Genomic DNA, 15,127 nt, shown 5'->3' with positions numbered 1-15,127 from the left:
ATCATTCTAAGTGATTCATTTAATGGAGCAGATCCAAAAAAACGGTGATTTGTTTAGGAGTGTAGTTTAAGAAGTCAGATTTTTTATTAACTAGGACTTTTTTTTTCGTTGTGGCATCTTGATAAGAGAATCAGGGGGAGGAGAAGGGGAACTTATTGGGAACTATTTCGGTTCCTGACAGGTTTGGACGGATTTCTTTTTCTTACGGATCTCGCAGGAGATGGTCCTCCTTCTTAATTAGGCCAATGGGATTCCAAGTTAGTGCCTATAGGTGCCGGAAGCCACGCCAAGCTTCATATAAAAAAGGCACACCTACAACGACTCAAAGTGCGATACCGCTCCTGCCTCTGAAGTAGGCGGCAGAAGACAGTCTTATCTTCTTCCACCCGAAACCTACTTGTACTCCTCTTCTGATGCCACGAGGATCTGGGATAACCGCCGTGGAGAGAGCTGGACATGGGGATCCTTGTTTCAGACGTAGCAACAGGTAGATGCAATAATAAAATGTGTGTCCACGGTAAAGAGCATGCAGGTTGGAGGGAACAGCTGTACTAATAGACCTCTCTTTTGTAATCCAGCTCCTTTTGCTCATCGAGAAGCCCCTGTGTTGTTCTGTTTTATGCCCAGTTCAAGTTTTACAAGTTTTCGAAAATGTATATTTGTGTGTGTGAACAAGTTACTTGAAGATGGAGGAAACACAACTACACTTGAGATCGGCGCGGAGCTTGTGATCAGTGTTTATGCCTTGACACCTTTTACTGTTCCAAAATGTCGCCGATAGCAGTTTTTATTTTATTTATAGATTTTATTTTATTTTGTGGGTGGTGGGGGTTCACCATAACAACATCCACCCACACCTGGATGGAGACGAGACTGGACCTGAGTGCAAGAGTGGACTGTGCAACCATCAGAACCGCTGTGGGCCCCGAAAGAAGGCAAGATGTTGGCATAGCTGTTGAACTGAAAGCCCTGCTATGCCATCAACTTGCCGTCTTTCTCTCCCCTTTGCAACCCGACAGTTTTTTTTTTTTTTTTTCTTTCCCCCACTTGATTTGTTATTTTTCATATTCTCTGGATTTGCCAGTTTTGGCAGAAAATAATTTAGTTTCCACAAAATTTGATATTATGGAGTCACAAGGATTTTATCATCTCACAAAATGATATTATCTATTTTTGATTAAATTAAGTGATTGACATCAAAATAAATACAATGTTTGTACATTAGAACAAAAATAATAATGAGGAAATGTGATTAAGTTCATAATGCATAATATAAACTTTTGTTTTGGTGATTGTACTGTTGGTAAGGGTGACTGTATTTCTGCTAACTTAAACACTTTCAATGATGTCTTTGGTTAATTAATTTGTTTTGCCAGGACATTCGTCCTGATCTGCCTACTGTGCTAATGTACATATTTAAATATGCTTAAGTCTTATCTTTACATGCCATTATCCATTTATAATCCGCTTTGCAGACCAGTGTTGCATTTAGACTAGCGAGTAAAACATGAAGAACTTAATTATGTTTTAACCCCCTCCCCCAACAGCTCACATAGTTGATCATTCCAGTCACGGAGAACTGGCAAGTATTAAGTAAGCATTCTAATACACCAATGTTCACAACATTATAACCACTGACAGGTACAGTAACTAACACTTTTCTGTTGGGGAAAGTCTTTATTCTTGGTATTCACCTTGTTGTTTTGACACCTTAACATCTTTGTAGACCAGTCACATCGCCCTCATGATTTACAGCAGTCCGTTTTTGCTGGCCCAGCAAAAGTGACTTTTGAAGGGATCAGACAACATGACAAGAACAAGAGTCTGAGGTGTTCCCCAGCCTCATAATTCCCAGGTGCTAATCTGGAGGGATCTGATGGCATTTGAGGAAAGCAAGCCCATTTCACAAGAACTCCATCACACAATCCACAGAGCCCAAACGGATCTATTGCTATTTTTTTATTATTATTTTTTGCCCACACCCTGACTGGTTGGAGCTGTTTTGGCACCATATGACACTGCACACTGTGTATATTGGTGCGTAACTGTAAATGGGGACATCTTTTCTCCCTTTTTTTTTTTTTTTTGTCAGTACACCGACATGGGCCTACTTTTACTGAACTAAAGATATTCATTTGCAATGGTGTGGTATACTTTTACTGTAAAGATGTGAACATTTCCTCTAACAACTCAAGTAAAACCTTGCTTTGGGCCACTTACAGCATAATGTCTTGTAATATTACAAATAATTCTGACTAGTTTGATTTTAGACTTGAAATCACGAGTTGTGTTGTGAATATATAATATATTAGCATAGGCTGTCATTAGTGTTTTGTTCAAAACACCATTGGCATGTCGGGTGAGCTGTAGCTTTGTGGATGCCCATTTAAATTAAACTGTTCTGTAAATATAATATTATGGTCCAAATAACTTGCAGCTGCGTTTTTTTACGCTTCAAGCCATTGTAATTTTAAGATTATGAATACAAGCAATAATCATGTTGGATTTAATGAATAATTGTTTCTACAGTAAAAGCTGACAAAAACAATTGAGCTTAAAAATAAGTTAATACATTTTTTTTTTTTCAAAGACCACATTTTCCACGGGGAGGAGAAAAAAAATGCTGTTGCTGGTTGACGCATAGACGTGACGCAATGTATATGGGTTGACGACCGACTGTGGTCACCTGATCAGCTCTCCAAAGTCACGTGACGGCGTGACGTAGCGCAGTATCACTTCCTCCACGCTGCCTTGTTCTTTTGGTTGGTGCTGGTCATCGTATATGTTGCTCAGGTAGAGGCCGAAGAAACAATCTGAAGCTTTTAGGAAAGTGAGAAAAAGACGGTGACGAGTCCACTGAAGCGGCCCTGGTGACGCTGCACGGACTTTCTCCTTCTGTGAAAACATTAGATTAGCTTAGCTTAGTTTAGCTGAACCGCCTCAGACCTGCCAACATAAACAACATGAGGCAACGGTTTCTCAGGCTATAACCAGGTTTCGGATAACGTTTCACATTTCAGTGGCTGGTAAGTTGTGAAACACCGGTGCAGTACAAAATTTGTCGTTTAATGTCTGCTCTTGTTATTGTTTAGCTGTTAAACTAAGTTTATGTGACATAACAGATGACTTGAGTGCCAGTGCCACACTGGGGTTAAAATAAACATATTTTCAACATTGTTTCATGATCTTTATTTTTGTTGTTTTTAAGTTCGAATTTGGCTAAAGTTCCTAAGGTCCCTACATACTGCTATGAAAATTACACGTTTCAAAGGCTGCAACACAGACTTGTTTTTACATGCCTTAAACCCCAAACCAGAGACGCTGAAATTAATGAACGGTTTCACAGAAAACCTTTGGCAGAGCCACCAAACTGACATGTCACTTTCATAGTTGAGTAGGGGCGGGTCATGACCAACACACACCAAAGCAGTGATACGGCGAAGTTTGGCTTCAGCTCAGGATTTCCCAAACGAGTTGGGTTAGGTTCCCAGATCAGGAAGGTAAACAGATAAACCCCTGCCTCTCAACCAGTCACTTCTCTTAGAAAATGTGTTGACAGTAAGAAAGTCATCTTCATAAGAAACGTATCAGTCAGAGAGAAGGTTTATATAACATTAAACAACGACAGATTCTCTCGAAGGATCAAGCCAACTTTTTTAAAGATTTGGAACTAACATTAAATACTTCATCTTCTTATCCACATACATTTACTAATACAGCCGTAGCATTATAGGGCCTCAATGACAGAAAATGAACCACTTACTAGTTTGAACTGCTTTTATGTTGGTTAACTTATTTATGTTGGCTTGAAATCTATGAATCAAGAACTTTTTTTCTTCAAAAACCAATGCGGTACATTGTTACTGCCTTCTTACCCCGAAGCTGTGTGTTCAGCAGAGATGAACAGTGAAAACTTCACCCTCGGCGAGAAGATCGTGTCACCCTCCTACATTCGACAGGGGTCTCAGGCCCGTCGTAGCCACGAGCAGCTCATCAGACACTTACTGGATCAGGTAAGGTCGACGAATCCTTCAGTGTTCCTACAGGGTTGCCACGGACACGTCCCTCTTTAACGTTGTGTGTGTGTGTTTACAGGGAAAGTGTCCAGAAGAAGGATGGAGTGAGAGCACCATAGAGCTTTTTCTGAATGAGCTGGCTGTGATGGACAGCAACAACTTCCTGGGCAACTGTGGTGTAGGAGAGAGGGAGGGCCGGGTGGCATCCAGCCTCGTGGCAAGACGACATTACAGGTTAAAATTAATACATTTTTATTCAGATGTTCAGCATTAGAACTAGATAATTTTTTATAATGTTTCAGTTGTGTGCTCTGCAAACTCTATAGTCTGAACTGCCTCCTCTTTTGTCAGTCCATTGCCGGATTTGAGATGTTTTTGGGATGATTGCCACGTTGCACAAGTCATTCTCTCTTCATCTTCAGCTTTCATCAGACTGTGCTTTGTCAGAATCTGCAGATATTTAAATCAATACGATCTTCCCTTTGTAAATTATCTGCTGTAACACAAGCCAAAAGCTTGATCTCTGCCCGATCGAGCCACCAGGTTTACCAGGTTTGTCGTTGTACATTTTAAAACTAATTACAGTTTTTTTTTTTTTTTTTTGAAGAATTCATGTCTTTTTTAAATCACTTTATTTTCTGCTCATTTAGTTGCTCACAGTGACAGAAATAGTGCCCTGAAGTGCAAAAATGTCAGTATGGTAGTGCATGTACACTTCACATTTTCATAAGAATCTATTTACTCTTCTCTTACTAAATTTCAAGCCCAATATGTATGTACCTCAGAGTGAAATTGCATTCTTCAGCTCAAGGCCCATTTGAAAGTTTCTGTCAGTCTCCATTAGTTGATAGATTTTTTTTTTTCATTTGTAATGGAGACAGCTCAGATGTTACTATGTGTCATTGACAGTCCAAGTCCAACGCCCTGAAAGCGCCTCTCAATGGACCCCTGGTGCAGGCTGTGCAGAGAGGCTTCTGAGACTTTCCAGTACATAGTAGCAGGGTGTAAGCTGCAGATATGTGCGGTAAAAACCAAGCAAACTTTAACTGTTCCTGTTGTGCTGTTTCATGTAGGTTGATCCACGGTATTGGTCGCTCAGGTGACATTGCTGCTATTCAGCCTAAAGCTGCAGGATCGAGTCTGCTTAACAAGCTGACCAACTCAGTTGTGCTGGACATCTTGAAGCTTTCGGGTGTGTACATCTTATCGGTACTGCACTTCCTCATACCGTATTAATTTGGACTGTTGTTCGTTTTAAACTGCGGAGTGTTCATGAAAAAAAAAAAAAATTCCGGGGAATGATATGAAAAAAATCAACCAACACAAGACCATTTTTCCAGCTGCCCACAGGACACTATATTTCCCATAGTGTTCAGTAGCATGGTTCATCAGACCAACCCTTTATCCTGAATTTTCGCTTCTTTTAAACCCTGCAACTCCTGTTTGTAAAACAAACTGAGCATTAAACGATCTCTCATTCTTGTTTTAGACTTTGAATGAATTGAACTTCTCTGCTGTGCGTAAAATATAAGCATTCTCCCTTTCATCTTTACTAAAGGTGTTCGCAGTGTGGCAAGCTGCTTTGTTGTTCCTATGGCAACAGGAATGAGCTTGACTCTGTGCTTCCTGACCCTTCGTCATCGAAGACCCAAGGCTCGCTTCATTATTTGGCCTCGCATCGACCAGAAGTCCTGTTTCAAATCAATGATCACCGCAGGTGAGGACATGAAAACAACGTCCTGTGAGCCACACATCCTGTTAACTGACTGGATTTATGTTGATGAAAGGTTATTACTCAGTATTCATAGGACATTTTTCAAATCTGTGAAGTGTTTTTAGTTTCTGCTGTTACACCATCCATCCATCATCAGTGCATTAGTTAGAGATGTGCACTTCCCTCACATCTGTTCAGGCTTTGAACCTGTTGTTGTGGAGAACGTCCTCGAGGGCGATGAGTTGAGGACGGATTTGGAAGCTGTTGAACGCAAGATCAACGAGCTTGGAGCCGAGAACGTCCTGTGCGTCCATTCTACAACGTCCTGCTTCGCTCCGAGGGTCCCTGACAGGTAATGGCAGCTCGCCCTTGGGCTCCACTAGATATCAGCATCTTCGGTGGCATTTGTATTACTTTCAGCTTTCATCTCTTTGAAAAACAGATTTCAGGAGCGGTTTCATTTGCCTCACAGTGTGTCGTACTGTCTTACAGGCTTGAGGAGCTGGCCACGATGTGTGCCAAATATGACATTCCTCACATTGTCAACAATGCATACGGAGTCCAGTCGTCTAAATGCATGCACCTTATACAGCAGGTATCTGCCACTCATTCCCAATCCATCTAATTTTGGATACTTTTGAATTAGTAGATAGTTTTACTCTCTTTACTTGCAGTCGCATGCTGCAGTTTGAATTGGAGCTTCCCTCTGAAGACATATCTGTGATTCCCACGTGCTTTTTCACTTTTGTCACTGGTGACAGACAAGGTGGTTGCCTCAATCTCTTCTTGGACTATCTTCATTAGGGGGCTCGTGTGGGAAGAATCGATGCGTTTGTTCAGAGCTTGGACAAGAACTTTATGGTTCCAGTAGGTGGCGCCATAGTCGCAGGCTTTGATGAGGCTTTCATACAGGAGATCAGCAAGATGTACCCAGGTGAGTAGTACTTCCACTGAAGCTGAGCTAAAGTAGTGTTACAGAAGTAATTGATTGGTTGACAGGTAGATCTGCTTTTCTTATAAAGCATGTCACCAGAATTTGTTTTGACTGGGACTTTTTCCTGCCATAGATTTACTCTCTTTCAAAGTTTTACAGTATGGAGACAATGCGCAGCTGCGTTTCGACTTCAGGAAGCTTCTGCAGTAGCTCGATCCTCTCTTTTCACTGCAGGCTCTAGGGGCTAAACACAGTTCCAGCAGAAATGTCTACCCCCAAAAAACTGCTTTGGCAGAGAAACCCTCGGGGTTTTGATTGGTCGTGTGCTCTCGGCATTTTATACTTAAATTTCTGTCTCTGCTGTCACATGTATAAGCTCCACCAAACCTTTTCGGGCTTTATGCAGAATTAACTGTGGTGGTTGTGTTTGTCCACAGTGTGGCTGTGGGATGTGAGGCATAAACGCTGTGCCTTTGAAACACATCTGATGAAAGCACAATAAATGATTCTTCTATGGAATACAGATTAGTTCCAGATTGATCCTTTCAACTGAGATCTATCTGAATGAATGTTGAAACAAAGATGAGAATCTGCCAAGATCTAAAATTTGATGATTTTTTTTTTTTTAATATACTTGTGTTCACCTGGACTCAGTGGCAACAGTTTCAAATTTAGATTTTGATTAGAGATTTGTGTTGATCGTATATCTATTTCGGCACGGCAGTCAGCAAGATTATTTGGAAAATATGAGATATTGGATTAAAAATGACATTTCCCACCCCTAGAGTAAATGTTAACACGATGAGCAGATACTTGAACTCTAATTTGGCTTGAAAGTATCTGAAAGTACTGTTCAGGTGTTTAACAAAGCCTCTTCTCGTCTTTCTCCGTCCAGGTCGAGCATCGGCTTCACCCTCACTTGACGTCCTCATTACCCTTCTCACTTTGGGAGCCGGCGGCTATAAGAAATACCTGTCAGAAAGAAAGGTAAGGGCATGTAAACTTTTTATTGTATTTATGTAGCCTTTTTATAAGGCTAAGAATAGTTTGTCGAAGTTGTGGCGAATTGCACCAAATTACGTGACTGTATGTGTAGTTTTCCTCACCTTTATTTGGATTTGAGCGTGGGGGCTTTAGACTTGAGTGAGTGTGGTGGAGGGAGGAGCTCGCTATGGCAAGATAACATTGATCCGGAAGTTTTTAAAACCTCCCCTGGTGGCTCTCCGCTTTAAAGCAGAGTTGCTCACAATGCAGCATTCCTCTCTTTAAATGATAGGCACTGCAGCATTCCCACACCTCCACACTGCTGCAGAATAAATGTGCCTAACCCGGACTAAATCTGCTTTGCCTGAAGCTCACACCCTATGCGCACTCAAAAGTAGGCAGTAGGTGGGAGTTTTTCACAAGTGAAGGATTAGAGGATGTTTTCGAACACTCCGTTTTAGTGAGATCTCTTAAAAATGCTCAAAAATACATATGGGCTGAAGTTCTCGCATCTAAAAAAAAAAAGAAATAAGATTAGCCCAGAGATGATGTCCGACATCCAAAAATGCCAAAAACAAAAAAACATCCCTGCAGCAGAAATATCAGTGAGGAAATTCATCTGCCCTCTTATATGAGCTGACACCATCGAGGCTTATAGATTCTCTTAGTCTGCTATATGCATAATTAATGCACAGAATCACTTTTTCCATCATGTCTGCAGATCTAAGCGAGTTTCTCACATCTCTCTGGGGGTCACAAGCTTTAAGTAATTTAGACATATGGTCTGTTGAGCTTAATTTACAGCCTGATGTCCCACAAATTAAGAAAACATCTGTAACTTAATATATTTAAGATAACCAGTGGATGAGTGTGAGTTGTTTTTGTTGTTGAGGTTTACTCATCTCACACACACACACACACACACACACACTGGACACACACAACACACACACTAACGTATTGTCTGGAGACTCAAAGCCACGCACTCGCTCTACAAACTGTGCCCCCTCCTCCGCCTTTGGGATGATAAAGTTGCTCTTTGTCTTCGGAGAACAAGAGACACTTGGGGACACTTGAGACATTGTTTAGATACTTTTAGTGTCTGACACTTGACTGAGACAATATTCTTAATGCTTTCACACCAGGAAAGTATGAGTCAGCAGAGCATGTTGACTCACTGTTGCAGAGAGTAGATTCTTTAATGCGTAATGCTTCGTTTGGGAATTGGGCGCTGAGAAAAGAAAAGTCTGCAGATGGTTGTTCTGCACCTTCCCTGCCTGCCTTGGGCTCATAACATCTGTGCTCTGAACCCCTTCGCTCTGGTTCAGTTTTTCGCACACACAGCTTCAAGCTCAGAGCTAAACACCTTGTCAGCATCTATAAGATACGTGGGTGTTCAAATCTCGGTTTTTAAGCTTGCATTTTTCCTCTCCTGTTCCTCTAATTGATCCCAGAGGTGGGTGTGTGATTCACAAGAAAGAACCTGGACAGAGGGAGTTAGTCCACAAAAGACTCAGAGCCCAACTTGATATCAGTTCTTTCTGAAAGACGGGTGCCACGGTAGCACCAACTCTTTGCTGGGTCATAGAAAAGAATTAATTCGACTTAATTTATAAATATTGTCAATATATATCTCTGGCATTCATAGATACTGCTAAATATTTATAAATTCTGTTTGCAGCTTCATTTACAAATCCCATTCAGTGCTTGGAAATACCTTTTGGCATTCCAGAGAGCATTCCCATACACTGACTGTGGTTTCAAACAGCATTCATGAGACAGACTGGTGATTTGAAGACATCGGTTTGCATGGAGAACAAGACAAACACTGTCATCTCAGTAGATGAACTGTTCCCTTCAGTATGGTGTCTTACAGTTTAAAAAAAAACAAAAAAAACTCCTGATTTGTGCTGATTCTTTTTAGACCCAACTTAAAAGTGGCTCCAGCACCAGCCCTGAACTCGCACAGGAACCATTTCTGTTTGACGTGCTGCTTCCAATTAAACTTGGAGGGAAGCGCATACAGTCAGGCAGACGGGGGAACGCTGAAGGAATAAGGGAGGCGTTTATACTGCATGCTCTTAGATTTGCTTGACTATCAATAAAGCCACGACTGCTGCTGCTACAATAAAGTAATGGGCAGTGTACAAAAGGGGCATCTGCTACTATTTATAGCCCTTTTGTTTTTCCCCTGCAACCATTTCTGTCTCTTCATGTGTGTCTGCAGGAGATTTATTCATTCCTGGCTCAGGAGCTGAAGAGTCTGGCTTCTGCACACGGGGAGAGATTGCTTCACACCCCACATAACCCCATTTCTCTGGGTGAGCTCAAAGTGCTGATTACTGAACCAGCAGGTCCTCACACTGTCATATTTTTGTAGAAGTCATGCTTCTGACCTTGTTGTTCCTTTCTTCAATCAAATCATCGTGCCCGTTTGGGTGTGGCACCTCTCCCCTCCAGCCATGTCTCTCGATGGTCTCCAGGCCGAGAGCGACAAGGCAGTGACTCAGCTGGGCTCCATGTTATTCACCCGACAAGTGTCAGGAGCCAGGTATGAAAACTTGAAAAGGGGTGATAGTTTGGGCTTGAGATGGATGGACCGAGAGGGAGGGGGGAAATCAGGCTGTGGAGGATTTATCTGTCTGCTCAGAAATGAGAGGATGTGCCATGTTTTGCTAAACAAAATTGAAAGCGGACATCAGCTATCGGGCAAATGGATGAGTGGAAACTACTTTAGAAGATTAGACAGCGTGTCCTTTGAGGGTCCCCCCTAATGTAACTGTATGTTTCCAGTTTCCATTAGATGCCGTGAGACGTTGCCTCATCTGAGACAACAGACGTGAGCTTATTCCCACCAGTGGTGCGGTCTTTCTTTACAATAAACTATTTTATCTTCTGCCACAGTCACTCACTGTCACCACAGACGCATTTAGTTGCCATTTTATTTCTCTGTGATTCTTTTTGAAAGTTTTGAATCAAGCATTGGGCCCCATCTAAATCCATCTAGAGATCCAGAATAAATGATTTATTTGGGTCGATCTGTCGAGATTGTTTTGTGTCATTCAGATTTTAATGTATTCTTTTTTTCTAAGTGAACATTTTTCCAAGGTCAGAGAATACAGCGGTAAGAGACCTCCGCTTGTATCGCTGTCGCCTGCTTAATGAGATGTACTGACTTCTAAGGTTTATGTTTCAATGGCGCGTATTCGTTTTCACTATTTGTAGCAGGATTCCGAGTGGCGATATGAACGGAAATATGCTCAGCAGGAGTACTGTGAGAGGGAGTCGTTCTTTTCACGTCAACATCCAGTCAAACAGATTGCGATCTGACAACTCATTGCGGTGCACCTCTCTACCGTAATGTGTTGGGATCGTGTCGGTTGCTAGATAGTGATTGATTTCACATTAAAGTGAGCCTAAACCATGCGGACGGTGTTGCAACCTTTCCACATTTAATAGGCATGAATATTGTTCTCAGTATTGCAGAGTTTGAATCTTAATCATCGACTCCAGTTCAAGTGCTTTTCATTTCCCATATATAGTCGAATTGATGAAGTTATAGGCGGTTCAAGTCGGTATTGAACGGTTTGAACAGTGCAGCATTTAGCGGCTGCAGATTCAGGGATCCCTAGAAGATGGTTTAGAGTGGACCCAAACAGAGCTAAAAGGAGAGTGAAAGTACAAATCTACTGATCAGACAGATTTTTCAAGCAATATTTTATTTAAACCACTGTTTCTTTTATATTAAAGACAAATGTTCTTGTTTTCCTTCATTGGAGAGAGCAACGACCACTTCAGTTCAACCAGTTATCGCTGGTTACTGAAACAAATCTCTAATTTGCTCACTGTTACTGAACTGAGTGATTCGCTGATTTATTCCTGCATTTATTCATTCAGGGCTTTATTGCAAAAGCAACAAAAAACGGGGAAAGAATTTCAGCATTGAAAATGGTTGACGTGCATATTTGATGGGCAGCGGCTTGCTTTGTGACGTAATGAAGCTTGACGGTATCAGCAAGCCAGTTGGCTTTCCATTGCAGCTGATGTCAAGGATTAGAGCAGTTAACCATTTCATTCCTCCTTATTTTCCCAAAAATCATTTGGAAATTATTTCACTTTAAAAAGGTAATTATGGCCCATCAGCCCATCTTCACTTTTCAACTCCACTTGTATTTTAAATTTTGAATATTAATCTGTTGTTGGGTGTGTTTTGGGTTTTTTTCCCGCTCTTTTGGACTGAGCTAAAATCAGCACTCTTAAGATAAACAGTAAATTTCTAATTGCAGTACTTAAATGCTTAGCTTTATACCAGATCATTTATCCATGCTCTCTAAAAGTAAAAGTAGTTACTAGTAAAGTAAAGTACTGGTTGTTTGTCAAGTCATGACTCTTAATCATTTTCGTCACTTTGCTCCATGTTCAGAATCCACCTTTTTGTGCTACATTATTCTTTTTTTCCACTTGTGTTTCTAGGGTAATACCACTGGGCAAGGAGCAGACCATAAGCGGACACACATTTCGTGGGTTTATGTCGCACTCTGAGTCGTACCCCTGTCCTTACCTCAATGCCGCCTCGGCTGTGGGAATCACTCGGGAAGATGTGACACTGTGCATCAGGAGGCTCGACAAATGCCTGAAGACTCTGAAGAAAGACAGAAATGCAGCGAGAAGTAGCTCCCCAGTAACACTGGTGAATCAGGAGGTTGCTGAAGGAGATGTTGCTGAAATTTGACGAGTCGCACCGACTATTTACAGGCTTATCGAATGAGACTGTTCAATCAAGACACTGCATTAATTTCAGTGATTTTCGACAGCGGGTGATGAAATGGAAAGCAGATGTTCTTTACAAGTGAAACTGATGCAACCTCATGTTAATGAGTAATTCTGCACTCCATTAAGGTGTGCTAGGAAGTTATTATTGTAAGGATAAGAAGTGTCTCAGGAATGTATGGTCATTAATTAGACCAAAGTGTCTGATTGTTGACTCTATATGTTGAAGAAGTTCAATGAATTATGGGTCCGTCATTTGAAAAGGATGTCGTGTTGGCCAATTTTTCATAATTAAAGCCGTCAAATATTTTCACACTGGAGTCTGTATGAAATATTTTAAAGGTGTCAGGCAGACAGATGGTGCATAATGAATGCACATTCTGTACTCATTCCCGCTTATTGATACATGAAGCAAAATGGCTTCATATCTGCAGAGAGTTGTAACGTGATGCAAATGTCGGTGAACCATTAACTCCATGTGAACCCTGTATATTGAATTATCTCATTTATTTTCTGTCTCAGTAACAGATCACAAGGAGCACTTAATCAATAACCATACACCAAAAATAAATCATGTGTTTAAGGAAGGAAATGTTCACGGTTTGTTTCTGTGTTAAACTATAGTATACGACACATCAACAGATAGGGTGTTGAGTGAATTCTTACACCGAGGGGTAGGATGAATTTTATTTTCTCTATCTTCTATTTCTCTGTCTCTATCATGTACCTCTGCCCTCCAATGTGATTCATTAAGAAACAGAGCAGGAAGTGCCCCGAGGCACAAAACAGACTCTGAATGTCATTCTGACTGGTGGCCACTCAAAATTTTGAGTATTTCATGTGCTCCTGCGCCCTTGCCGTCATCTTCTTCATCTTATCAAGGTTGATCACTTTGAAATCTGCAGGCGATGCTGTAAAGTTCAAATGGTCACGTGTGAATCTGAACTGAAAGTAGCAGCTGTCACAGTTTCTGTGCAGTCCACAGAGGTTGGTTTTTCACCTGCAGTTTGTATTGCAGGTCAGAATTAATGTGTAGCCGAGGCAACATCAAAAACCGATCCACCCAGCAGCCTTTGACAGAGGGGCTGGATTCGGCTATGCTGTTGTATCAGCACATTTTCACTGTTCCCAAGCTGTATTGAACCATTAACAGAACATAGTGGAAAAACACAGTGCCCTAACAACACTGGTACAATACAGCACTTGGAACAGGAAATGTAGCTTTTTTATTTTCGTAGAATGGTAAATTTGACGTCTCATTTGGGTAGGCTTAATAGATTTTTTTAACTGTTTGTGCTTGTAAGGTGAGGCAAAACGATTATGTACACAAAGGCCTTTTAATAAAACCTCAAGCAAAACCTGAGGGAAAAAACACAAGACTAAAAATACACACGGATGTTCTGTTTCCTCTTTCTCTGTTTGTTGTCACCAGTTTGTTGCGTATCTGTTGAAAATCTGCCAAAGCAATTTCAAGTAGCTCTTTTTGGACTGGACAGTTTAAAGGGCCCCTGTGATGTCAATCAGACCAGACGTAGGGTTGAAAACGTTTGATGTGCAACTCTTGTCCCAATTTTGAAATTGCAAAAACTACTAGCTGCATCTTGATCGTGATTGCTTTCCTTCATCTGTCCTCACAAAAATTTACTGTCCCTGAAAGTACTTCCTCCTCGATGTGGATTCCACGCACTCGATCAGAACTCTAAGCACCATGGAGATGTTCCAGATGACTAATGGTTCTTCAGTCTTGGCTCCCGGAAATTTTCAAGAGGAGTTAAGTGATGAAGAGCGTCAGAGTGGCACGTGAAATGACCACATATTTGAAAACCTCTGCCAGGAAGGCCACAGTGGTTTAGACAGTGGGCTCACAGCATCAACAGATGCAGGCCTAATATTCTGTTGTTTTGCATAGATGTTCACCAGTCCTGACATTGGTTTTAGTCTTTAAAACCACTCTCCCAAAAATTCTTCATTTTCAAAATCTAAATGGTTTTTCATGCCTATTTGGTTGTTTGACAGTAAAATATTAAACCTGTGTGTAATCTGTGTGAGTGCATCACAACTATTATTAGGTGTTATTTCCCAGAGGTTCGGTTGTATCAATATAGCCGGCAATTTTAGTGAGAGGGTTTTAGTTTAGTTTTTCACTCGCCTGTGCGTTCTATAGCGTGATTATATGCAGCGATGTGAGCATCTCTGCGTGGGTCGCCACAGAGGCGCTGTCCATGGTGCTGCAGTTATGCGACTCTTGGCTCCTATACGAGGGAGGGGGGAATCTATAGCTTACTCACTGGAGGGAGAAAAATTACCTTTGTGGCGTTGCATGAGTTTCCAGGTCTCAGTCAAACTCAGTGAATAAGCGAGGAGGCTTTCGTGGGTTTGACCCAAAACTGTTTGAGAAACCCAATGATATAAAACAGAGATTGTGTCGGATTTGGCACGGTTGTTTAACGTGAAATATATCATCTTTTCTCAAATCTATGAATGCATGTTGCCCACGGATAATAGTGTTAGTTGGATTCGATAGATGCTCCCTTACGGTCGTTAATAGCTACGTGAGCGCCATTCAAAACCCTCGTTATAGATAAAACTTAACTGTGACGGAGACAAACTGCATAATAAAATTTCATATTTAAAAAAAAAAAATTAATAAATCAATAAAAAATGTATGGTGCATGGTGGTTTAACCAATAGTTAACCGACTGGAGCCCT

At 41.2% G+C, this 15,127-nt stretch overlaps 1 protein-coding gene across 4 annotated transcripts; it reads left to right on the top strand.

The window, feature by feature from the left end:
* Positions 1–337: 337 nt before the first annotated feature.
* Positions 338–13,061, top strand: sepsecs (Sep (O-phosphoserine) tRNA:Sec (selenocysteine) tRNA synthase). 4 transcript variants are annotated; one of them, XM_072376259.1, is made up of 12 exons: positions 338–487; positions 3,898–4,013; positions 4,096–4,250; positions 5,090–5,208; positions 5,575–5,733; positions 5,929–6,082; positions 6,223–6,325; positions 6,535–6,664; positions 7,560–7,651; positions 9,876–9,969; positions 10,109–10,199; positions 12,122–13,061. In XM_072376259.1, the coding sequence occupies exons 1-12, from the start codon at positions 457–459 to the stop codon at positions 12,378–12,380; spliced, it is 1,503 nt and encodes a 500-aa protein (XP_072232360.1). In that variant the 5' UTR covers positions 338–456; the 3' UTR covers positions 12,381–13,061. The 4 variants fall into 4 exon arrangements, with proteins under 4 accessions (XP_072232360.1, XP_072232359.1, XP_072232362.1 ...); XM_072376258.1 differs by having other exon boundaries at positions 3,895–4,013; XM_072376261.1 differs by lacking the exon at positions 338–487 and adding an exon at positions 2,689–3,026.
* The last annotated feature ends 2,066 nt before the right edge of the window (positions 13,062–15,127 follow it).

This window comes from Leuresthes tenuis, unplaced genomic scaffold (genome assembly GCF_036924035.1).
Source record: "Leuresthes tenuis unplaced genomic scaffold, fLeuTen1.0.hap1 SCAF_22, whole genome shotgun sequence".
NCBI classification, from domain to species: Eukaryota; Metazoa; Chordata; class Actinopteri; order Atheriniformes; family Atherinopsidae; genus Leuresthes; species Leuresthes tenuis.
The sequence above is the reverse complement of the archived record's forward strand: the minus strand, read 5'-3'. Positions and strand labels throughout refer to the sequence as shown.